This window comes from Sycon ciliatum, chromosome 5 (assembly GCF_964019385.1).
Source record: "Sycon ciliatum chromosome 5, ocSycCili1.1, whole genome shotgun sequence".
NCBI classification, from domain to species: domain Eukaryota; kingdom Metazoa; phylum Porifera; class Calcarea; order Leucosolenida; family Sycettidae; genus Sycon; species Sycon ciliatum.
The window spans coordinates 2,366,811-2,393,811 of NC_088647.1; the positions used below are offsets into that span (position 1 = coordinate 2,366,811).

The window sequence follows — 27,001 nt, forward strand, 5'->3', positions numbered from 1 at the left end:
TTACCTGCACCTGTTCCTCCGACACCTATTACACCGGATAGGCAACGGATAGTTTGGGACTCAGGCATGGACTTGGTCCTGCTCAGACAGATTCGTGGATCAGGAAATCCTTTTGTCCGTGGTTCGTCGGTAATGGATGATGTCGTGGATGAACTATCCTCACAAGACCGGCGATTCGGCAATTTAAAAAAGAAAGGCGCTTCAGATAGGCTGCACCTGCTGATGTCGAAGCAGAAATCCAAAGATAGCAAAAGCAAATCGGCCTCTGGTATTGTAGAGGACTTCTCCGAAGCAGACGTGCTTCTAACCGAGCTACAGGAGCTGAAGGCCGAGAAGGAGCAAGCCGCAGTGGCAGTGGTGACAGCCAAGCATGCGGAAAAGGCTGTGGCCGAGCAGATGCGAGCCGATGCTTGTAGGACCCTTTCGGAGAAATCTTCAGCGGAAGACCGGCCCCAGAAAACCAAGCGGAGCAGCACGTACGATCAAGCGGATCCTATTATTACGTACCTCGAGAAGAAAAATGATGCTCTTCTCAAGATTGAGGAGAGAAAAGTGTATTTGGAGGAGGAGAAGTTTGCTGCTTCTCATGGTGCAAATGCAGTCGCACTGGAGGAGCGAAGACTCGCGCTGCAGGTATGACCCATTTTTACTTTCATGCTGTATAGAATAAATTTCAAGAGAAAATGCTTCAAATTGTTCATGTGTTCAATTGTTTTTTTGTTTATTGAATTTTCTGATTTCTGTTGGTGATTCTGTTCATGTTACCCAGGAGAGGGAGATGGCCCTGAAGGAAGAGGCTCAACGGGACGAGCTTGCGTCAAAAAAGAAAAAGGAACAAGAAGAGAGCAAGAAAGCAGAAGATGACCGTCAAGATCGCAAGCAAAAGGCAGAACAGGACCGCGAGGAACGCAGTATGTTTCTGCAGCTAACGGCAGCCACTGTCAAAAAAATGCAATAGCTTTTTCACTTCTTCACGAAGGAACAGCCCTTGCTTTGTAGCTTATCCACTAGTCCCGCTTTCACCCAGCACTTCACAGTTGTATACCTGTAACCATTCCAATGTTAACGTCATTCTAACCAGTGTTATCAATGCCTTTTGACCAATTTCACCATGGAATTTCATTGAACAGATATAACAGAGTCTTCACCATTCCATAATAATGAATGACTAAACGTAGTCTGTTTTTAAAACTGCTAAGTAGAGGGAATATCCACAGCCAAGATGTTTACAGTTCTTTCATGGTCTAAGTGTTTGTTGTAAAATGGAGAGATGGCACAGCAACAGAATGATGTAGTGCTGACATCATTGTAGATACTCTGCTAAGGTAGGTGGAGATAAGTTGAAATACTTTGATGTCTTGTTGCCTTCTCGGCAGATGGTACGGCAATTTGTGAGGAGTGCAGACACCTTGTAGTAGGCAGCAACGGGCTGAAGCATGATCTTCTGCTGCTTCTTGAAATCATTGAACGCCCACTGTGCAACGACATCACCAAAGCTCCATTCCACCACCATACGTGCAGAATTCATAGCTGTATTGAATTCCTGTTGCTCAGCTGTTAACGCAGCTCCTTGATAGCCCTTCATAAGAAACGGCGACAGTGGGTATGCGGGATCTCCATACAGTGCACATGGCTGACCATTTGGTTTCCTGGCAAACTGTTGCAGCCTAGGCAGCAAACCACTTTCCAAGAGAACACCTGAATCGTGCCGTCTGCCTTCAACGGGACCAAATAAATGGCAAATCAAGCCATCTGGTGTGACACAGGACTGGTATTTGAGGGCATGAACCCGTTTATGTCCATTGTAGAACATGCGCTGGTGAATAGACGGCTTGCAAACACTCCTAACTGTGCCATCAATGAAGCCCCATACATCCAGTGGCACACTTGTCTTTCGTCGGACTGCCTGGCAATACTTGGCAAATCTGGCAGGTGTCAGGAACTGGTGGGTAAACGGATCAGTCAACAAACCATCCCAATTCCTGAAAATCCATTGCAGGGTGATATTGAACACGATGCTCAGTGATGGTTTGGACCTCCCAAATTCTTCGCACATATCACCAAGAGTGTTAGGATACGAAAGACGCCTCAAAACCACCAGCAGCCCTTCCAATCCTGTCCAACAGTGTCGTGACGGAGCACGAAACCTCGCTGGGAGGCTGAGCCGTTCAAGCAACTCCATAACCTGTGCTTTCGTGAAGCGATATCTGCGAGAACATGTCTCCTCATCAATTTTTTCAAAGTTTAATCGATTACCCACATGCTGAGGGAGATTCGCACAGGTATCTTCAGTTATGCAATGGATGAGAAGTAGGAGCTCCTCTTCATCCAACATTCCATTCTCGTGCTCAAGAAGGAACAGAGATAAAAGCATTTTGAATTTTTGATGATTGAGTCAGATCCTGGCTATAGCATACAATTACAGACCGGTCGTAGCTTGAGTGATCATGGAGTGGAGATAGGAGGAAATCAAAAAACCAGCGTGGGGAATAGAAGGGTGCAAAGTTCAGGTCATGAACTGCGCACCGCCGGTGAGAAATATGTTGCTACGACAACAACGCAACGAAATGTGGACATGCGAGCGAAACGAAAAATTTACGAAACTTCGGTACGTAATCCAGACCAAAGGAAAATTTTTTTTTTTTTTTTTTTTTTAGATTCCAGTGACTCCAAGCCTCTTGTACGGGCAAAATAAACACAAGTGCAAGGTCAACAGCTTAGTACCGAGAGAAAATGAGCTGAAATGGCTGTGAAAACAGTCTTATACGGAGGAAGCTACAATGGCTGTGAAAACAGTCCAATAAGGAGGAAGCTAAAATGGCTGTGAAGACAGTCTAATGCGTAGCAAGGCGAGCCTCAGCCTGGACGAGGTCGACAGGCACAAGGTTGATGTGACGGCGGCGAACGGAGCGTGATCCTCGAACGCACCGGATCGCAGACCTAGCAAGAGAGAAAGCCAAGCAGCAGCGCATCCAGCAAACGACTTTGCTGTAGCTCTCCTTGCGCTTAGAAGCCAGAGCATCAGCAATCCGCTTGACGACGATGGCTGCCTCTGGACCCATTCCGCCGCAAGAGGAGAAGACCAGTGGTGTGAACGAGCCATGTTCAACTTGGTTAACTCTTTCGCCATACTCCCGCTTCTTGGCACCTTCCAACTTGCGATAAATAGATGCAATGGGCTGGGACCGATAGCTCGCTGCGTGGGGATAGAACACCCTCGTATCGAAAAATGCATTGCGGCTATGGTTCCAAAAGCCCCGCACCCGGATGTCCGCTCGCGCATCGGGCTCAACATTGGCAGTACGATAGCGAAAGGCTTCACCGGTGATGGGTTGGAGTGTCGGCTCAACTTCCACATCGTTGTGGATCTCTTTCATGCATGAGGCTAGGAAATTGGTGACCTCATCATGGCGCATGTGAATGAAGCCCGACAGCTTACATATCTGGGCATGGTCCACAGTGAACCGCTCTCCACAAGGACAGGTATCCGGCAGCCTATCCAAGGGCCAGCCATAGCGCAGGTGGACATGATCATGGAAATCGGCTTTCGCGTCGAAACACAGCCCATGTTCCGATACTGGGATGGACGTGAGCGTACTAGAGCCTCCCTTCTCTCTGGCTAATGACATGGCTCGCTGTTGGAGTGGCGGCAGCCTGCTCTGCACCTCATTAGCTCTGGTTGTGGCGGATGCTCGGTTACGCTGGTGAACAACTGCCTTTTGTTCTCGGTCGTGCGCGACCAAAGGAAAATTAACGAAAATCGTTAGCGAAAGGTCCGTAATTATACTCATTCTCTTGATGGTACCGTACTCTTGATGATACGGGACAGGTACAGGATAGCGCCAGGCATGTCGATGGCACAAACAAACAAAAATATTGTGGCCAGCTGTCTTTGCTGGTACGGTACAGTACGGGACAGATACGGGATATCGCCAGGCGTGACACAAACAAACAAACAAACACCAAACGAGAGAGCTTGGAAGCTCAGGGCCCTGCGCTATGCTTTGTTGCCTAGCTCATCGTGCATGTTGTTAGAACTGATGGAAATCCTTTTTCCTTTGATTAGCTACATCATTGTATTGCAAAAACATTTCAATGTACTGAAGTAACGTCTTCTGCATAGCTATGGGACCGACGCTGACTCTGCCGATCACGGGCTTTTTTTTGCTTTTTCCTTTGATTAGCTACATAATTGTATTGCAAAAACGTTTCAATGAGATACTGAAGTAACGTCTTCTGCATAGCTATGGGACCGGCGCTGACTCTGCCGATCACGGGCGTTCTGGAGTCCAAGTGAATATACGGGAAGCAGTTCGGATGGCTGGGCCGAAGTTGTACGGCGTCGGGTCACGTCCCGGTACGTGAAGCCTGTGGCCCCAGCTAACCCCAACATCCTCACAGGCGTAGAAAAAGTCGCGAAATCTGTGTTCTACGTGGGCAATGTCCACATGGAGTGTAGCGCTAACGCAATCACTGACTGGTGCAAGGACCGTGAGGTTGAGGTGCTCAATTGCAGTATTAGCGAATCCCGGACCTTTGGCACAGCATATGCACGACTGACTGTCCTAGCGACGGATGAAGGCAAAATACTCAGTGCAGGATTTTGGCCGGCAACAATTAGCCACACCGTCCGTAAGTGGCGCTTTGCCGACGGTACCAACGTGACTGAACGTGGTGGTGATAGTTCCTCGTCATAATCATGTTGTCTATGTCTTCCCTCAACTTGCATGCTACCCCATTCTACCCCAGATCAGAATCCGACCTAACGCTGATAACCATGAATTGTCGGTCTCTCGTCAATAAATTAGCTGAACTTTCGATTGTTCTGGAGAGCACTAAGCCAAGTATTGTTTGCCTCACGGAGACCTGGCTGTGCCCATCTGTTTCCGTGCATGTACCGGGCTATTCCTGTTTCAGAAGAGACAGACCAGCACACGAGAACAGAAATGCACACTCTTTCACTAGAGGATATGGTGGTGTCGCCGTGCTTGTCCGGACTGATGCTTTTCAACATATTCTCCACAGACCCGACCTGCAGCGTCAGGGCTGTGAATCTGCCTGGGTGGAAGTTAAGTCTCAATGCACCCCTAACCCTATTCTTGTATGTTGCATGTATCGACCCCCTTCCCAATCGGCGGAACAATTGTCCTTCTTCTCGGATATGCTGGTCGATGCTATACAGTCCTCTTGCTATGACGAGTGTGACTTCTTCCTGACGGGGGATTTTAATGCCAAACATAATGATTGGTGCTCTTCTGACTCCACCTCTACAGCCGGTACCAACCTACAGACAGTTTTTTCAATGCTTGGGCTCCAACAACTAGTGAGTTTCCCAACATACACTTCATCAGCGGGTGCCAACTCATGTCTTGACTTGTTGGTAACCAACAAACCCCGACATGTCCTCTCAGTCGACCACGCAGCTCCTCTTGGCACATCTGATCATCTGCAGGTTGTTTGTACGCTCAACTATGCATCGTGCTCGACACCACAAGCGACTGCTAAATCGTCCCTCCATCCCCAGGCTCAGTACAGGTATAAACAAGTGCCTACCCGTGTCTGGCAGGTTGTGAATGAAGACTTGTCTAGGTTGGACTGGTCATTACTTCATCGGCATTCTGATGTTGATGATGCCATTGTCCTGTTTGATGCTTTACTACAGTCAGCATTCCATCGTCATTTGTTGCCTTACAAAGTTATTCCGCGGACAGGAGACTACATTAGGCCTCGTCCTACTATGCGGGATGCATCCCGACCCTGGATCACTCCGGACCTCAAGTGTGCTGTGAAACTGAAGCGAGATTTGTATAGCATTTATAGGAAGTATCCAACCAGTGAAAACTTCATTGCCTTTAAGCGCAAGCGTAACGAAGTGAAATGTTTGTCACGTACCCTCCATCGTCAGTATGTACAGTCGGTTCATGCCACCCTGTCTTCCCATGATCGCCCTAGTCTCCATCAATTTCTCCGCCATCTCCGTAAGAACTGTAGTCGGGAGCCGATCCGATCAATGACAGCTTCAGACGGCACGGTAGCAACAGATCCCGCAGACATAGCAGACATATTGAACACGCAGTTTACGTCGTTTGGACTTCCTGACGACCCTACGTGGCCTATACCACCACTCACCCCTTCACCCTCAATACCTGCGTCCCTCCTATCATTGTCGACTGGTACAGCCCAAGTGAGGAAATATCTCCGTAATCTGAAAACTGGCAAGTCCCCTGGTCAAGACGGAATTACCAACGAAGTTTGGAGAGCTCTTGCTCCGTCTGTTGCCTATCCTGTGTCAATTATCTTGAATATGTCATTTCGCGAAGGGAAATTCCCAGCCATGTGGAAAACTGCGGTAGTCGTGGCCACCTACAAAAATAGAGGACCACGCACCACCCCCAGCAACTATCGCCCTATCTCATTGCTCTCTACTTTATCAAAAGTGTGCGAACGTGTTGTATATGACATCATTTATGATCATGTTCGCATTTCACTTTCGCCAGCACAGTCGGGCTTTTGTCGGGGTGACTCCACCAGGTACCAGGTTACCCGCCTCGTGCAAGACATCCACACCGCCCGGAACGCCCATAACCATGTTGGTTTAGTTTTCTTCGATCTCGCAAAGGCCTTCGACACTGTTTGGCACAGGGGTCTCTTAGCTAAGCTGCGAACAGTATATCGCATTGATGGCAAGGCAATCGGCTGGCTCTCATCGTATCTCTCTAACCGACATCAGCTTGTACGCCTCTCAACTGTGTTATCGGAGCCTTTACCCGTTACTTCTGAAGTCCCCCAGGGTTCAATCCTTGGGTCACTGCTATTTCTCCTGTATATTAATGACCTCCCCGATATTGCCCCTGGTGTCAGCCTTTTCGCTGACGACACAGCTCTGCTTTGCTCCAATGCTTGCCCTATACGACTGCACGAAGCCATGCAAGATAGCATTGGGAAAGTTATAACCTGGATGCATGATTGGAAGTTGCAGCCAAACGTTGATAAAACGGCAGCTATGTACATTTCCCCGTCTCCCCCTTCCCTGCCACTTTGTTTTCCTTCTTCAAGTGTTGCTATTCGTATTGTTGAAGAGCATAAGCATCTTGGCGTTATTATTGACTCTAAATTGTCGTGGTCACCCCATGTGCAGTATGTCTGCAAGCGCACAAGCTCCATCCTTGGGGCTCTTCAAGCCCACTGTAGACATCTTCCTCTTTCTTGCAAACGCTTGTTTTATCGTTGCTATATATTGCCCTTACTTGACTACTGTGATACTGCTTGGTCTGGCATAACTACTACTGCATTGAACAAGCTAGAAACCCATAACCGCATGCTCCTTAAAATCTTATTTACCAAAGATCGTCGCTTTCCCTCCGCTAGTCTTTACGAAGTTGCCAAGATCAGTCCCCTTTCCACTCGACATAAGTACCACCTCTGTGTTCTCATACATAAAATATTACTAAATAAAATACCCTTGCATATGCAGGCTTATAATTGGTTCTCCGAAACACGGAATACCCGGAACTCACTCAGTCTCCCACGCGCTGCCTCCACCCTATTCACTAGATCCCCGATCTTTGCTGGCTATGTGTTTTGGGCAACATTACCAACGCAGGCCAAGACCAGCACGTCGATGGATAATTTTGTTGCTAAAATCTCTGCTCAATTATAGGTTTCATGTATATCCTGCTGGTTTGTCTCCTCCTTTGCCTTCTTTGCCTCTTATTTGTATTCTTTTATCTGTTTTACTGCTGTGGTTGGCTTTCACCCTTGTCTCAGTTTTACTGGCCGTCATCATGATGTGCCATGAGATAATGATATAAATACAAATACAAAAGTCGACGGGATGTCTGTCCTGACGTTTCCTGGGACCGGCGCTGACTCTGCCGATCACGGGCGTTTATCTTCTTCTTATTATTTTACTGACGGCAACTAACATCCATTCTGATTGCATTTACTCGTCTCCCTACTTCGTATTTCTTTCCAGAAAAGCTCCCCATACAGCAGGGAGTCGTTTACATAATATGCCTCCCTGCTATACATCTACATGACTGTATAAACGTACATAGCAGACTCAGCGGAGGACGTTCAGGTTGGTTGTAACTCTGAGTTTCATGCCGCTAGGCAATCATCAGACAACTGATACTCGGGTCTACCCAACAGTATGCTTATAAACATAGAGCCACAAGCATAAACAAATTTAGCGCTAAATCTGGTGTGAGGTATGGGGAGAAAGCTGGCGCGGGCCAAGGCGCGACAGGGGGAAGTGCCAGGATGGTGGCGGGCAACAGGCAGGTGTGAGCATGAAAGCGCGGAAAGAGGCGATGGGGAGGCAGTGTACAGCAGATGGGTGGAGGTGCCAGGAGGGTGGCGGGCAATGGGCCAGTGAGATCGCTACAAGTAGGGAGTCGTTTGGTGACGGGCAGGCGTGAGCAGAGTGGCATCGCCGACTACAGGCCAAGGGATTTTGTTATTAATAATAATGGGTGCTCAGGCAAAGTGCAGGACAGTACTTGGTCAGTTCATTTGATAGGTGTGAAATTTGCGAGGCGGAACTTATTCTCGTGCCTGCATTTCGAGACCATCTCAGACCGCTTGTTGAGTAGGAGCTTCTTGGGTGTAGTCAGGATGTGGAATTTTTCCGCGGTACAAAGATTGCATTTTTTTGACTCACATCTGTATGATCGGCTCTTCTCCCGCACCTTCCATGTAATGGTCAACGGCTTTCCCTCGCTCTTCAGCTCCCATACGTGTTTTGCGAGCTCAGTGCTGTTTTTGTATTTCTCATGACGCATGGAGGTCAGGTGGTTGGCGTGACGGGCTTTGAAAGGTGTCTCTGATAGGCCGATGTAAATCTTGCTGGTAGATTCTGCAGTGGCCTCATACACAATCTCCTTCGTCTGGCACTCTCCGCGCAGCGGGCAGGATTCCTTGATTCTACAGTTGCATGCCTTGGTTTGTTCTGGCTCTCGGAGGTTGCTCTTGTTGTGGCTGCTGATGACCGCTCCCATGTTGGGCATGCAACTGTAGCTCACTTTCAGAGTGTTACGGTTGAAAATCTTCCCGAGCTTGGATGTTTTCGGGAAGTGCCTGGAGACAAGGCTCAGGAACCTGCCAGCGACGTTTGTGCTAACCCAGCCAAATCGGAGGTGGGTGTGGTGAGCAAGGCTATACTGGAGAAGATCGTGGCTGCTGTGCGTCGCCAAACGGCCGTGAACCTATGGAGGAGCACCATGTCGGTGATCGAGTGGTTCAAGGAGATACCCGACAAACAGCGCCACACGTTCCTATGCTTTGACGTGGTAGAATTCTACCCGTCAATTGGTGAGCAGCTCCTCCGTCAGGCCTTATCGTTCGCGGAGCAATTCACCACGATCGAGCCGCGTGAAATGGACATCATCTTTCACGCCCGGAAATCGCTCCTATTCCACGATGGCCGCCCCTGGATGAAGGACAAGGGCGACATGTTCGACGTAACAATGGGAAGTTACGATGGCGCCGAGACGTGCGAACTTGTGGGAGCCTTTCTTCTCAACCAGCTCTCAAGCCTCGTCGATAGATCCGCTATCGGCCTCTACAGAGACGATGGACTGGCCGCCCTCAAGGACACCAGCCCACAGGCCGCAGACCGCCTCAGAAAAAAGTTGACGGAAATCTTCAAGCGCTTCGACCTCAAAATTACCATCGAAGCGAACTTGAAGGTGGTGGATTTCCTGGATGTCACCATGAACCTGGACACCGGGAAATTTCAACCCTTTCGAAAACCAAATGACAACCCGCTCTACGTCAGCAAGCAGTCCAACCACCCGCCTGGGATCACCAACAACATCCCTGCTGCTGTCAACAAGCGCCTTTCCGCTATATCGAGCGACGCGGAGGCATTCAACCATGCAGCCCCCGTGTACCAGACCGCATTAAAGGCCAGTGGATACACCGAAGTGCTGAGCTTTCAGCCCGAGGCACATGAGCACATGGGCAGGAAGAACCGCAGCCGGAAGATCATATGGTTCAACCCTCCCTACTCCAAAAACGTTAGCACAAACGTCGCTGGTAGGTTCCTGAGCCTTGTCTCCAGGCACTTCCCGAAAACATCCAAGCTCGGGAAGATTTTCAACCGTAACACTCTGAAAGTGAGCTACAGTTGCATGCCCAACATGGGAGCGGTCATCAGCAGCCACAACAAGAGCAACCTCCGAGAGCCAGAACAAACCAAGGCATGCAACTGTAGAATCAAGGAATCCTGCCCGCTGCGCGGAGAGTGCCAGACGAAGGAGATTGTGTATGAGGCCACTGCAGAATCTACCAGCAAGATTTACATCGGCCTATCAGAGACACCTTTCAAAGCCCGTCACGCCAACCACCTGACCTCCATGCGTCATGAGAAATACAAAAACAGCACTGAGCTCGCAAAACACGTATGGGAGCTGAAGAGCGAGGGAAAGCCGTTGACCATTACATGGAAGGTGCGGGAGAAGAGCCGATCATACAGATGTGAGTCAAAAAAATGCAATCTTTGTACCGCGGAAAAATTCCACATCCTGACTACACCCAAGAAGCTCCTACTCAACAAGCGGTCTGAGATGGTCTCGAAATGCAGGCACGAGAATAAGTTCCGCCTCGCAAATTTCACACCTATCAAATGAACTGACCAAGTACTGTCCTGCACTTTGCCTGAGCACCCATTATTATTAATAACAAAATCCCTTGGCCTGTAGTCGGCGATGCCACTCTGCTCACGCCTGCCCGTCACCAAACGACTCCCTACTTGTAGCGATCTCACTGGCCCATTGCCCGCCACCCTCCTGGCACCTCCACCCATCTGCTGTACACTGCCTCCCCATCGCCTCTTTCCGCGCTTTCATGCTCACACCTGCCTGTTGCCCGCCACCATCCTGGCACTTCCCCCTGTCGCGCCTTGGCCCGCGCCAGCTTTCTCCCCATACCTCACACCAGATTTAGCGCTAAATTTGTTTATGCTTGTGGCTCTATGTTTATAAGCATACTGTTGGGTAGACCCGAGTATCAGTTGTCTGATGATTGCCTAGCGGCATGAAACTCAGAGTTACAACCAACCTGAACGTCCTCCGCTGAGTCTGCTATGTACTAAGCTCTGTCTCTGACATTGAGCACTCTCTGCAGCTCGGGGATCAACGGATTCGGATTTGACTGAATAAACGTTATAATTAATATGCTATCCGCCTACATGCGATTCCCGGGCTGGTCGACAGGCGGCCCAGCCAGCTTGCTAGTGGGATCTCGGCCTCGCACACAAATCCACACAAAATGTTGCTGCACTGAATGCATTCCCCCGATACACTTCGCAATATTATACTCATTCCCTTGATGGTACCGTACTCTTGATGGTACGGGACAGGTACGGGATAGCGCCAGGCATGTCGATGGCACTGAGGCTGTGTTTACATGAAGCGTTTCAACCCGGGTTGAGTTCGACCCGGGTCAGATTTCAACCCGCCATGTGCACAAAGTGAATGGCGCGTTTACATGACGCATTGCGCTTGACCCGGGTTGAAATTTCGCCCCGGGTTGATTTCAACCCTCCCCCCAAGGGGAGGGTTGAAATCAACCCGGGTCAAGAAATTCGTACAAACGTACTTCTGTGCGTATCTCGCGCCAGGTTTGAACGGCACTGCAGATGCAAATTTCGCGCGAACGGATTCACGTGACCATACAGGACTGTAGAAGTGGACTTTTGGCGGCATATCAGTATTTGACCCGGGTCAACTGTCTTCATGTAAACGCTCACCTCTTTTGTCCATCGTACAGACTTTCAACCCGGGCTGAACTCGACCCGGGTTGAAATTTCTCATGTAAACACAGCCAAACAAACAAAAATATTGTGGCCAGCTGCCTTTGCTGGTACGGTACAGTACGGGACAGATACGGGATAGCGCCAGGCGTAACACAAACAAACAAACAAACACCAAATTAAAGCTGTGTGGACCCTGGCTAGCGCCAGACGTTACTGAAGTAACGTCTTCTGCATAGCTACGGGAATTAAAGCTGTGTGGACCCTGGCTAGCGCCAGACGTTACTGAAGTAACGTCTTCTGCATAGCTACGGGAATAATCATCTACTTTTGGTTTGCTCCTTCTTTTCTTTTTATCTCCTTATACTGTAAATCAACAAATTTTGGCCGATGAGAAATAGAAACCTCTCTATTAGAGGGGTTAAGATGCACGTTATTTCCGACGTGACGCGCAATTTCACGTCAAATTTGAAATTGATCGGTATTTTTGCTCTCACATGCATCCATTGCTCAATCATGCATCATTTGCCTATAATTATGACAAACTTTGGCCTGCGATTTACTTTGGCCGGTTGGTACCAAGCGGCGAAATCAGCGAAATTAAATCGCCAGCGAAAATTAGTTGCTAATTTTAATACAGGAATCGGATTTTCTGGCCTTTTTGTAGTAATACATGTACATTGACCTGTTGAGCCAATGACGACGCCGAATGCATGGTTGCCTGTGGAGCACATTACCTAACTTTACAGTCTCCTAAAATACGTATCCTGTCCGACGGCAAAAGAGGCTGCAGATTTAGTTTTTCTGCGCGTCGACGGGATGTCTGCGATGCGAAAGTTCAGCTCGCGTTATTTGGCTCGCACGTCGAAAAATCAACGCGAGTGACCTGCTGCTCACGTCGAAATTTGGACATTACATAACTTTACAGTCTCCTAAAATACGTATCCTGTCCGACGGCAAAATAGGCTGCAGATTTAGTTTTTCTGCGTGTCGACGGGATGTCTGTCCTGACGTTTACTGGGGCCGGCTTAGACTCTGCCGATCACGGGCGTTCTGGACTCGACGGGATGTCTGTCCTGACGTTTCCTGGGACCGGCTTAGACTCTGCCGATCACGGGCGTTCTGGACTCAACGGGATGTCTGTCCTGACGTTGCCTGGAACCGGCGGACTCTGCCGATCACGGGCGTTCTGGAGTCGACGGGATCTCTCTTCCGACGTTTCCTGTGACCGGCGCTGAATCGCTCGTTCACGATTATTTTGGAGACGACGGGATCTCTCTTCCAAAGTATGTTTATGCTGACGCATCCTATCACCTATTCGGCGTCTATTCTAATTTAATTTCCTCCTCGTCTCCCTTTTTCTTTCCAAATTTCCCTCTACATCAGGGAGTCGTATACATAATACGACGAATATTGTAACTGTACGGGACAGATACAGGGGCCCGCAAAGATTGTGGACAGCTGTTATGTACAATCCTGTAGAGCCTTTGTAGTCACAGATACGGGACAGATACGGGACAGATACGGGATAGCTCCAGCCGTGACACAAACAAACAAACAAACAAACAAACAAACAAACACCAAATTAAAGCTGTGTGGACCCTGGCTAGCGCCAGACGTTACTGAAGTAACGTCTTCTGCATAGCTACGGGAATTAAAGCTGTGTGGACCCTGGCTAGCGCCAGACGTTACTGAAGTAACGTCTTCTGCATAGCTACGGGAATAAAAAGTTAGTTGTAGAACGTCAGTACCGTCGGTCAGTGTCGTGCCATGGATTCGCATAAGCTGATTGTTTAGTAACTGGTGGTGTCAGAAATTTCTGGCACCAACCAAAATGCAGAGCTAAATGCTCTGCCGTATGATTGATTAATTAATTTTAATAAAACAGCTGCTTTGTTCTTCTAAAGAAAATCTGGGAGTCGACAAAGAATGACTGCTTCAAAAGTGAGCGGTAATTATTCTTGACGAAGTGCGGGTGGTACGTAGTGCAGAACACTAAATGTTTCTGTACTTTAGTAGCGGATGACTTCTTCCGAGTGAAGAGTTGCGGTGTTGCTTCTACCGCTTCAAATATCGGTTTAAGAAAGTCAGGTGGATATCCTCTTCTTCTGAGCCGAGTCCAAAACTCAGCACGGATGGTGAGGATGTCTTCGAGCAGCTGGTTTGTACGATTGTATCTGATCAGCTCCGCATTGATGAATGAGCGTAGATTGGAGCGGGGGTGGTCAGATTTAAATGGGATATATAAGTAAGCATTACGTTTCTTTTGGAATGTTCTAAAAGAAAACTTACGAGCAAGAACATTAGGTTTGAATATTTCTAGGTCTAGGAAGACTGCAGTAGAAGAAATAGAAGACCAAGTTAGTTCAATATCGCATAGATCTTGGTAGACAAGAGCGTTAAAGCGTATCTTGTCAAAGGTTTTACTAACGATCAGACATAAGTCGTCAATAAAACGTCCGAAATAGTACACGGACGAGCGAAACGATTGCAAAGCTTTTCTTTCGTGCATGAATAGAAAAATGTTAGCAATATTGACAGCCATGGGAGTACCCATTGCCATTCCGAACTCCTGATGAAATAGCTTACAATCAAACTCGAAGTAATTGTTCTCAAGAACAAATTCTACAAGGTCCACAATCAGTGAACAAAGCGGGTGTTCTACCTCTACCAGGAAATCGTTAATGGCTGAAATGGTGTCTGACCAATGCATGTTTGTGTACAGGCTAACAACGTCAGCTGTGACTATCATGGCGTCTTCAGGGAAATCACGTTTAGCAAGGATGTTTGTTAGACTATGCGTGTCCTGAAGAACTGTGCTTGCTTCTGTCTGTGCAAAGGCTCTACAAAGGTAGTGGTCTACTAAGCGTGAAGCAGGCGTTGTACAATAGCCTATGCATGAAACAATAGGCCTTCCCTTTATAATACCGTTGGGACTAGGGTCCTTGTGTATCTTCGGTAGTAGATAAAACTTTGCAGGTTTAAAAGGGAAGTTTGCAAGCAGCGCTATTTTATCATTAGATGATAAAACTGAATCGTGTTTCTCGATAATATCAATAAGAATGGGTTTCAGGAAATGTAGCTCAGGTACTATGTTGTCAAAACTCACAGATGAAACTGCTGGCGTAGGAATGAGTCTATAGTACTTTGCATCAGATAGTTGTCTATAACCTTCAGAAACATAGTCTTCAGTGTTTAGCACAACTGTACCCAGATTCTTATCAGCACTAGCTATTAGTTTTGTGTTTCAAAAACCACTCATCAGACATTGTAACATGTACATCAGGGAGACCCAAAATAATCATTAATTTTTCAACTCCCTGATCATAGACTGATGTGCATGCAGTAACCGCACTTGAACGGACCCTTGACTGACCCGGTTGCAATGTCTGTGCCAGGTACACGTGTACCCGGTTGGTTTCAAATCCTGGAGCAGACACTAGGAATTGTGTTTCCCTCCCTTCGTTGGTGCGGGGAGCGACACACAATTCCCCAAGTATTGTCGAAGTCCCACGAACCTCTTCTTCACATTTGCGACTTGCATTCTACTTCACACCGCTGCTCACTTGCTCAAACAGCCACAGTATGGTGGCAGCTTCATGTATTTACTACAGCGGCTTACATGACCACGAGTGCTTGGTCACCTTGACTAGTACTGGAAATGACACACAGTAATGTTCACAGGTAGCATAGACTCATTCACTCTTTACAGCAAAATGTCAATACTTGGCAAGAATGTAACAGCTGGAGATGAAATCCTTAGAAATAGGCCATTTGATGTTGAAGTTGTCGTAGGCATAAATGAAACAGTACCACTTACAGAGTCACTGAAATGACTTTGCCTGGCAGCAGAAGACTATGTTGCGGTGCCAGAAAAACAGAAAGAGAGACAACACACAGGTAAAGAGAGAGTGAAAGAGAGAGTTTGTGTGTGTGAGGGAATGAGAGACAGAGGCACAGGTAGAGAGAGAGAGAGAGAGAGTGCGGGAGGGAGTGTGTGAGATAGAGTGTGTGTGAGGGAGTGAGAGAGAAAGAGAGAGAGACAGACAGACAGACAGACAGACAGATACACACAAACAGGTAGAATGAGAGTGTGAGAGAGGGAGAAAGTGAGTGAGTGAGCAGGTGACACATGCATAATGGAGACTCCATTATTCATCCCAGTGTCTGGTTATAATGTGGATTTTGTAGAAAAAAGAAGAAAAACATCATTATGCCAAAGAGATCAGGAAAGCCAAGGTATTGACATTTTGCGATGCACAAGCACCTAGAGCAATTGAGACTATTGCCAACTAAGGATGGCCATGTGCTGCTGTGGTGTTTAGCCTGTGCACAAGGAGGGAGAGCACAAGGAAAAAATAGGGTAAGTTGCTATCCAATCATGCAGATATCTAGAGAGCTTTTCAAGGTTAGACCAACGGTCGCTTTTCGGGATTACGTTCGAGAAGGTTTTCGAATCGCTGGTGCACAGGCAAAGCCCAACTCACAAACCATACTAAAAATTATTTTGAAAAGTCTAGAGATTTCCATTCTCAGCTCAGCCAAAAACAGTACTACTCGCAGCTAAAGCTTCTAAACATTGACGTTAGAGGCGGCCGGGCAAGTACGGCCACCGTCAACTGGGTACAGTGTCCTACCCTCCTTGGACATCTCTCCTCACAGTCTCCTCTTGAATTTAAAAGTCACACAAATACTCATCTTATTATTTTGCTCACTTAGCAATACAATCTTTTCATTTTCTTTCTTCTGTTTACTTTTTCAGCCTAATCCTCCCTACCCGATCTCCCTTTGGTGCGTCCCTGGAGCTATGAAGCCAAGACCTCTGGTCGGCTGAGCTTAATGGGCCCCACCACCACACTCCATTATTAACCCTAGTGTCTGGAGATATGTGGATTTTGTAGAAAAAACCTCATAGCCTACCTGCTGGCTATGGGCAGAAAAATCCGGTGACAGGGTCACAGGGGTAGACCTCTTCCGCACACGTTCTCCCACGCCATCCTGGTTTGCAACTGTTAAACAAAGTCACATGCAATGGCAAAGAGACAAAAGGCAACGGAATTAGTTCACTTGTTAATCGTGCCTTTAGAAATAATATAAATATATATAACTTATGTTTGTATGAGCATTCTTCCGTCTCCATCTCTCTTTTCTTTCCAATGTTCTTTCCCTTCCCCATCACTTCCCATTTCAATCAATTTCTCTCTCGCATCCACCAATGGTGGTATTGAGCACGTCTTTTCTATCATTAAAGACCCTACCAAAATGTTCAAAAACTCTGACCAATTGCATATTGTCACCATTGGTCTCCTAGTACACATATACTTCGAAGTAGATTATATCTCCCGCTGACACAGATACTTCCAGTGAAATACTGAATAACCGTCTTACAACATCCTTCTCTCTCCCTCTGTCTCCTTTTTCTTCTTTTTTAAATTTCGGCCAGTCGGCTTTTATCATTAATTTTCGTCTTGGGGGTTAGACAAGGGGAAATAGCCATGTAGGGGTGTGAGCCCGCCTTTCGGCACCGGGAGTTGCAGCTCGCTCGACTCGACTGAGTGAAGAGAGCCCACACATTGATCTCGTGAGCTGTGTCGTGGGGACTTTGCAGTCAGATGCGCGACTACGGGGCTCGAACTGCAACTGCAGTACCCAATGCACTACCAGGGAGCCACTTTTGCGCTTGCATGTTTCACACTCTCTTGTCTCATTTCTTTCCATCCGAGTCCATTTCTTTCCTTTCATATCATTCTGTGAGAGGGTCGAAAATTCACTTGTCCATGCAGGAAGGCAGCAATGCCTGTTCATTGTTGCGATGTGAAATGCTGTGTACTGCAGAATGGGTAATTTTAGTGGGTAAATTGTTTAGCGCTTTAATCAGGATCAATTCGCGATGAAATATTTTAGCAGTCCGAGCTTCAGAGTTAAAATAGAAGGTGACTATCACTATACTGTCCATGCAAAATTTTGATTGGCGTTGTAAACAAAACGATCACGGTTCGCGTGAGACAAGTTTTCCGCATCCGTAGGAACGCCACCACCCTCTAGGATCAAAGCACAGCTGCAGCTCCTAAGCGGTGGGAGGTGAGTAGATCAGACCCACCACCAAGTGGTCAAAGACCGAAATCCCATTAACTGCATCCATGTTTCCCTCGTGCCAGGCCACGAGTTCCTAATCATAACTGTTGCAAGGCCTTAGCGAAAACACTATATTCGCTAAAGCCGCTTTTAAAAATATCTGTTTTACAGTCCAAACCAAGCAATCAACATAATACATATTTCAGCACATACACCTTGTTATGGTGTATGTATGTATTACATGTACATTGCTCAGTGATCAGTCATGTCTTGCTGTGTACATACCTGCAGAATTGGTTTGTCCCATCATTTACACAAACACCGTGGAAGCAGTAATACGTCGGGGCGCATGTTGGTGCCTGTGTTGTTACCGGCATTGTCGTGGTTGTCGGCATTGCCGTGGTTGTCGGCATCATTGTGGTAGCTGGCCATTTCATAGTGATAAAATGGGAGAACAAAGTAGTCCCAATATTTTTGCCAGCAGCATTCACTTGGGTCACAGTGACAGTGTATTGGGTGGAGGCCCTAATACCGTAGATTGGAGCGTATACATGGGAATCGGGCATTGTTGCTGCAAAAAGTGACAACAGAGGATGAAAATGAGCAAGAGAGTAGAGAGATAGACAGACATCGCCACAACAAACACACACACCAAACACATACCATATTTTCCAGAGTATCAGCCGCACTTTACTAAACACTTGTAATCCACCCCAAAGTAGTCAGTGTGGCTTATACTACGAGCGTACAGTGGTGAAATGATTAGTGATATATTAGGTAGATGTCTGCATTTCTTGACAAACAAAAATCCGGAGGAATGCCACGACCCTGAAGGATCAAGGCACGCCTTAATAGACACAAATGCAGCACATGAAAAAGCAATAATTCTGAATACATAGTAACTTATAAAGAGAACCATTTGTAACACAAGTAACGACAATGCCTCTTATAAACCTGATGAAGGCTTTTCTACTATCACTTCTCAAATCAGTACATGATAATAATGTTATTACACTTATTAGTCACATGAACTGATTTGAGAAGTACTGTCATGAAGGCAATGGCCTTATCAGATTTACAATCGCCTTTGAAGCTACATTCTTACCAGGGAGTAGTAAAATATACATATTTTACTACTACCGGATTTGGACTAAATTACACTGCCAAATTGCACCGATTATGCATCTGTACGTATTCTGCTTGTAAGGCCACCCTTTCTTTTTTCGTTGTTTAACGTCCGCGCCCGCGTACCTTTTTGCCTCCGACCGGAAAAAAAAACAAGAAAGTAGTAGTACTAATAATATGCGAAGTTGTTGTAAATACATGATTGTGTAGTTTCACAGTGTTCCGATCATGACCTTAAACTTATAATCTTGCCTCCCGGGCATGCCATTGTCTTGTGTTCTGTTTCTTGTTTTTGTTGGCTTTTAAATATCGTACGGTGTGTGTCCTAGTAAAAATCCAGATGTAATGAATTCATGACATGCTAACTCCATGCTATGTACCTGTTTTGTTGGATTCATCAGGCATGTGCTCCAATGTACCATCAAAGAGTGTTGTTCTATGCCTGCAAGTGCCGTTAGACCAAGAAATATTGTATATGTCACATGCTTTACTGGTCAAAATGTTTGATTGGGGTTTCCAGTTTTTGGAATTGGCTTTTGTTTGTTTTTCGCCCTCCCGCGTACCTTTTCGCGAAAAAAGGACGTTAAATAATGAATTAACAATGGGTAGCCTAAGTGCTAAAACGTCAAATCAGCGTCACCCAAGTTGCTCATTTGTAAGATTATATCACAAGGCGCGCGTCACAGAGAGGCAAGGATGCAAAACATCTGCATCAAAATCTTTTGAAACTCCCAGAGAGAAATTCAGATTGTTGATGGCTACACATCCTATTCAATTAGGCAAGAAATTGTTTCCACCGTCAGCTTAAGGGGGCACATCACCCAAAAATTTCATATGGCATTCAATTGACCGTAACTTTGGTGTTTCTCAGTGGATTTGAGTGAAGTTTTGACCACACACTCCTGCCACTATGCTGGCCCTCAGGACATGATTTACAAGTTCTTGCGCCTCACTGACAGGCTTTCCAGGCCGGAAAAACTCAAATTTCCGGCATAGTGCTACGGTGTGCGAGCCACCCAGGAGCCAAACAAATGCATTTACATTTTTTCACATTTTCGTGCCCATTCTGTCCGTGCGCGGGACCCAAACCTAAAACAAGTCCAGAAGCAGCCATGGGTGGTGGGGTAGGGCCCCTCAACGTGGCCCTGGAATCTGTCACAACGGAACGAGTGGGCGTTCTTTCACGGGCTCCCACAGACCCAAGTCAATTTTTGAATTTTTTTAGGTTTAGCACGTGCTACGAGGTCGTACCTTTGATACAACATCCAGTGCTGGGACCTCCACAGCAAGCCATTTCCACAGCGCTGCACACCAAATCCAGGATGCCCTCAGAAACCGGCAAAGACTGCCACTCACGTTTCACTACTGCCTAGTACTGAATCCTACCTGACTTCTTGACACGACTCAAACTTGCCAAAGTCACTAAATCAACGTCAACTACAATAATCAAGCCACATATCTGCAACGTCACGAGGGTGCTGGCAAAAGTCCTGCTGCACGGCGGCGGGCTTCGCCCGCCGCCGTGCAGCCCAATACGTGGTTTTTTAACGTGATTTTTTGGACTTTTTTGGACTTGGGCAAAATTCTGCACACTTTCGCGTGTTTCCATAATACGACAAGTTGCGCACGGTCTGCTCACATTCAAATACAGTGCTGCCAACAAATGACAGCATGCAACAAAAAAATCTTTCCTTGCAAGGGCACATTTTCGGCCATAACTCTTGAACGGCTGGTCAGATAGGGACACAGTTTTCAGAGAATTTGCAGCTATTCATGCTCTTTCAACTGACGTAGCACTCAATATGAATTTACAAATTTGATTTTTCAGCGAATTTTTGGGTGATGTGCCCCCTTAAGAAATGTACAGTGACCAAGGTTGGCTATGGGAGATAGCATAAGACCTTGGTACAGAGTAAAAAAATCTTACTTACTTTGGGCCACTTTGATGAATGAACCTCGAAGGGAACACTTTTTGCCAGCCGCACATGGACATTGATCAGAAGTGAAGCACTCAGTGGCATAATAACTTATCCTGTAAGCGAAGTATAGATTGCGGTATTTCCATGCGATGAATGACTGGAGGCGCACAAAGACACACAACATGGACTCAGATACCTATGCCTATTTCAAACATGCAACGTTGTCTGCTATTCCAAACCCGGCCGCATCAGACAGGTCATCTTGTGTCACTCGCAGTGGTCGCCAACCACCGCTTTTGCTATAATGGAGAATCTTTTTAAAAGGCTACACTTGCTGCCAATGATTGACTTCGGCTGAGTTCATATAAATATTATTATCAGCAGCAATAATCTGTATTATGTTTAATGATAGCTTGCATAGACCTCGGTGCTACCGGTGGGACCTACCGGTAGGACCATCATACACAGACATGCTGCAGGGCCTCTGTTCTAACATTGACCTAAAAATTGACTCTAAACTGTTGCTAAGCTAGGGGCTAATGAAGGGGTCCACAAAATTTAGACGTGATCGTACAAGGCATTTCACGAAATTCTAGGGCAAGCCTATGGTAAACACGTCCACTTCTCGGCGGGGGGTACATACTGCCGGAACCAAGTCACACCGAATACCACTCCAAGCATCTCTGGTTGCAGCTGCGAATAGCGTGACTCTACATCTGATAGAGAGTGACTGGCGCATGCCACTGGTAACCAACAGCCACTGGTATTCTTCTGCCACAGAACTGCTCCCAGACCCTCTGGCCATGCATCACAGCTGATAACTTAGCAGTAGGGACGTCCAGCACTGGTTGAAAGAATGTCAACGCTTGCAAAGCTGAAGCTATACTAGCCTTTGCTGAGGTGACTGTCTGCAGGATTTCATCATCATTATCTACACTGAAGGGATCATGCTCTGATAGCTTGCGCAGAGAAGCCGTGATCTGGGCCAAGTTCGGAATAAACTTTCCAAGGTACGTAGGCATCCCCAGGAAACGTCGCACATCAGAGATAGTTTTTGGAGGGGCCAGCTCCTGGATGGCTTGTAACTTGTCATAATCTGGGGACAAGCCGGTCACACTTAGCCAATGTCCCAGATAGTTGACACGGTCCTGGTTCAGTCGGCGCTTGGTCCAGTTGAGTTGGAGGTTAGTGATCGCAGTCGCTGCTTGACTGCTTCTAGCCGTGCAACGTCTTCTGCTTGATTTGAGCCAAACACTAGGATGTCGTTGATGTAGACGATGACCCCTGACAGGCCTTCCAGAATGTTGGACACCACTTGCTTGAAAATCTCAGGCGCACATGCAATCCCGAAAGGTAAACACTTGAAACGGAACAGGCCACAGTGCGCTGAGAAAGTCGTTAGAGGCCTTGCTTCTTCTGACAAGAGTAGCCGATGGTATCCAGAATCAGCATCCAGAACTGAGAAGACCCCTGTGCCATCCAGCTGACCTGTAACCTAGTCAACTGTTGGGAGAACATTGCGCTCGACGGGTGTAACTCTCTTATGCAGGTTCTCTGTAGTCCACGCATAGCCGCAATGCTCCATTCGGTTTGCGGACTGGAACAAACGGTGGCACCCACGGTGTCACTTCCTTGAATGACGGGTACAATGATATCTAACTTGGTCAGCCGTGTCAGCTCGGTCTCAATGTCAGCCCGGATACTGAAAGCCGGGCGTCGTGGTGGCTGGGCCAGAGGTTTTGAACGTTCTTCCAGAGATTGGGAAAGGCAATATAATTATATGCTATAATATGCTATGTATACTGGCATATTACATCACTATTTCGAAGAAAAGTGACAAGAGAGTAGTAATGTCTCCGCTGAAAATCGCCCGAAGGGTGCCTGGTGGACCAACGTCCCCATAACTTCGGTGTCCGAATAACCGAGCTATCAGTGTGCTCAGTATCACATAGAGTTTTGAGACCAAAACACATGGAAGCCTGAGCTCAAATCACTTCGAAGTCTGTTTCACTTGAAGCAAAGCAGTCAAAATATGACATTTCTCCGCAATAAATTGGTAGACTTTTTGTTCCTTTGTCCAAGAGAGTGGTGGCATTCCTGCGGATGTGCAAAGCTCGGCTTCCAGCCGAGTCTCACACGAACCGTGAATTTTTTGTTGTGCCTTTGTCCAATTACCCCCACACATCAACATTGGCTGGTTGCAGTCAGTTGGGAACAGAGATGGTCCGGAAAAAAATGGAAACCATGAAATGTTTTTTTAACTCGGATGGAGAGCCAAGGATAATTTATAGAGAAGAAAAAGGACCAAAGAACTACTTGTAAAAGTTATGCTACAATAGCCAGTTAGTTGTAGAAAGTCAGTACCGTCGGTCAGTGTCGTGCAATGTTATCACATGAGCTGATTCTGTAGTAACTGGTGCCGGGCGTTAGTGGACATTATAGCATAACTGGTAGTTCCTTCATCCCTTTTCTTTTCTATGTATTTTTAGCTTCCACTTTTTACTTACAGAGAATCTCACGAATATCTGGCCTGGCCATATATAATATATAGGCAAGAGCTCCGCCACATTAGCCGAAACTGCACGGATGCATAAAATGTAGACACACATGCAAACATAATACACACGGGCACACACACACACACACAATGTGCCCATGAGGACCACACACACACACACACACACACACACACACACACACACACACGCACACACACACACACACAAACACACACATACACACACACACACACACACACACACACACACACACACACACGTACACATGCATACATGCATACACACATACACACACACACACACACACATACACAAACACATTCAGCTGGGAAATAACAATAGAGGAATGTGAGGACATGCCCAAATGAATACTTGTTACAAGCTGTGTCAATCACTTGTGGTAAGACTTGAGTCAACCATGCACAAAGTTGAACGCTTTAACGGTCCATCGCCGACTCTCTAGAACTGTTACTTGCATAGCATTGCAGTTCTCTCCTCTGTACGTGAGAACTGGAAGACGGGTGTGAGGGTGTGCAATGGCAAGGCCGTCAAACTTTGTTCCATCCAATTGGGAACATTTTGCATACTTCAGACGTATCGTGAAAATTTTAACTTGTCAAACTCGAAACTCTCACAGCAGAGTAAGGCCTGGCTAAACTGCACAACATCCGTTTCCACAGCACCCAGATAGGCGAGGGAACCGGATAATCAAACACACGTGCTGCATACGCATATGGCACATGACCCTAGGGTCAGTCAAGCTGCCCCTGCCTCTCCCCCACTCCTGCCATTCCATTATGTTTCATCGCTGCCTTGCTGCTTTGTGCCGTCAAACGGTGTGTTGTTTTGTAAAAAAAATTTAAATAAAGTATGAAATTGTACGGACATGGATATAGATACCATGCGGTACGGGGGGGGGGGGGGGGGGGTTCCTTTCAAAATTGAAAACTTCAAATATTCCAGGTAGGAAAAATGTTTGGTTTGCACTTTTGGAAATGTGTTCATCATCGGCTGGGTATCAGGTTTTCGAATGTCTCAGTGCGTTGTCCTCGTATGAGTGCTTTGCCCATGTGCCTTCAGTGCCTCGTCCATCATTTCAGTGCTTTGTCCATGCCTGAGTGCTTTGTTCATGCCTTAGTGCTTTGTCCATAATGCTTTGCCCATATGCCTTCAGTGCCTCGTCCATATATGATTGCATTGCCCATATGCATTCAGTGCCACGTCCATGATTTCAGTGCTTTGCCCATGCCTTAGTGCTTTGTTCATGTAAGTTATGTGCTGCCGAGTTGTGCCATGACTATACTGATCACAACCAGGTTCAACTGATGGACCGCTGCTCTTAACTCGTATCCGTCTGTCCTTTCAGATATCCAGGAGACCGTATTTTCCAGAGCGTGAGCCGTACTGCACTGGAGTACAAGCCGAGCCTAGACACAATACAGACACCTAACCTGTTTATGGATGGCAATAAACAGAATCAGCTGAAGCGTCATTTCAAGCTGATTCTGTTTATTGCCATCCCAAAACCTTTTGTCACCTCACCACCTGTTCAAATATCCTGTTTATCACAGAAAAGTTGACCATCGTAGTAAAAGTCGAACCGGCTTCTTTGGGTGAATCACTGGTGTGTCTTAAGCCTAGTTCACATTCGACGGGGCGCGACGGGACGCGACGTAAGGATCGACGGGAAGCGACGGGACGGTCTGACGGCGTCCAATGTGAACACCAGGAACGGGAACGCAACCGTACTACCGTACAGATCGGGAAGCGACGGGAAGAGTTGGATCGAACCAACTTTTCATACCGTAGACGGGCGTAGACGGGGGGACGCAAGCGTACAAAACGGCTGCAATTCGAGTGTGAACAGGAGACGGCGTCGTGCGCCGACTGCTCCCGATTCGTACTTGGAAATTTTTAGCATTTCGAACACTGCGCTTCCCATGATAACTCACAGAATGGCTAGCACGACTTGAGTTGAATTTTAGCAACAAAAGATCTCATGTCACTTATTGTATTTAGGGATAGTTCAGTAGCGTGACAGACAAACTATTCTATCATTTCCTGGGGCTATTATTTGAATGCCACAACTTTCAGGGCTAATTTTTTGGTCTTCACGAAAAACTGGTACATGTTTTGTGAACTTGATTCCGCTTCTTTCAAGGAGAAATAATTGAAAAGAAGTCCCGAAAAACGAGAAATTAGGTCCAAAAGTCACCCCGTCACGGACCGTGCCTTATGACTCGCGCCGTTCGACGGTGAACGTCGCAACGACTGCTGCATGTCGTGTCGTACGAATCGTACAGGATTTTACAGCTCACCCCATGGCCCAGCCCTCCCGACAAGCCCTTACGTCCCGTACCGTCGGCGTTGCGTCGAATGTGAACTAGGCTTTATACTCCGGAAAATACGGTAAGTCTGCCCTACTATAATGACCTTACCAGAAGAGACAGTTTTGCCGTTTATGATACCACTTTGTGGTTCTGTAGGTGCTGCTGTCGGAATGGGATCAGCTACCGCTGGAACAGCAGAAGTAAAACAAATACTTAGTTATGTGCAATGGCAGTGCATGAATGAGAGGCCAATGCTTGCTAGTTACTGGAAGGCTGCTCTTGATCTCCAGTTTGACCTCAGTAATACTAATACTACACCTGGCCAAAGACTGCACTTCTGAATCATCAATCATCCCACAGTTCAAAAAGGTTCTAAGAATGTGCGAGGAATACCCCTTGACTGACCAGAGCTCTATGACATTCTCCCATTTACTTAGCATATAGCGTCGACGGTGAATCGGACACACTTTCCAGGCTTAGCTGCCGTCATTGGTTCTATTTTACAATAGATAAAGACTGAGGGTCTTATCAGCAGCGGAAGAAGTGTAGAACGACAACAACACAAGATCACCTATGTCTCACAGGAGCAGAGCTATCATCAAATGTTTGAGCTAATGCACAAACACTGGCTGATACATAAACAGGAGCTGATACAACGATGCAAGCTGGCGTGTCTTCAAACCCTGGCTGGCCTCAGACATGCACAAATGGACAGAGACTGAGAATGCATGGTCGGAGAGGGGGGGGGGGGGGGCATATGGCATCTTACCGGTTCGAATAAGATTGCAGTACAGAAGGACTACAGCTAGTAGCGCTGTCAGCATACGTACTCTTGCCATCTTGCTTCAGCTACAAGGAGCAGCAGAGAGAACACATTCGGACATAAATATATCCACAGAGCTGCTGCGCAGATCTACAACAGTTGTGGGGATTTCCAGCGACTGTAAGGTAAGTAGAGGTCTCGACATACAGTACAACGTCCCTCATCTGTATGACCCGGACCCGGACCCAGGCACTTGCATCTATCGGGCCCTATTCTGACGCATCTAGAGCGACCAACAATTGTTTTCGACGAAAAATGGCTCCAAAAACGTACGATGTGAGATTTGAGTTGGGGCCGGGCATTGCGCAAACTAGGAATTGCCCGCATGCGCACCTCACATCTCAGATAGAGGGGGCAGGTTGTACTGTAACTTAGATGCAGTCATCATGGAGAATCTTCATGCGCCTTCGACAGGAAGTGACGACAAAGCCTTGCAGCAAGAGTACATAACCCCC

At 47.0% G+C, this 27,001-nt stretch overlaps 1 protein-coding gene across 1 annotated transcript in view; it reads right to left on the bottom strand.

Annotated features, from left to right (window-relative positions):
- Nucleotides 1–15,325: 15,325 nt before the first annotated feature.
- LOC135817136 (uncharacterized) overlaps nucleotides 15,326–27,001 on the bottom strand; it is a 46,583-nt gene continuing 34,907 nt past the window's right edge. Inside the window, exons 2-8 of the mRNA XM_065330260.1 lie at nucleotides 26,493–26,572; nucleotides 25,832–25,909; nucleotides 23,382–23,452; nucleotides 20,887–21,031; nucleotides 18,116–18,401; nucleotides 16,676–16,764; nucleotides 15,326–16,081 (exon numbers count right to left, since the gene is read on the bottom strand). Of these exons, the coding sequence (XP_065186332.1) occupies nucleotides 16,683–16,764; nucleotides 18,116–18,401; nucleotides 20,887–21,031; nucleotides 23,382–23,452; nucleotides 25,832–25,909; nucleotides 26,493–26,562 (732 nt within the window). The 5' untranslated portion in view covers nucleotides 26,563–26,572 and the 3' untranslated portion in view covers nucleotides 15,326–16,081; nucleotides 16,676–16,682. The remainder of the gene's footprint in view (nucleotides 16,082–16,675; nucleotides 16,765–18,115; nucleotides 18,402–20,886; nucleotides 21,032–23,381; nucleotides 23,453–25,831; nucleotides 25,910–26,492; nucleotides 26,573–27,001) is intronic.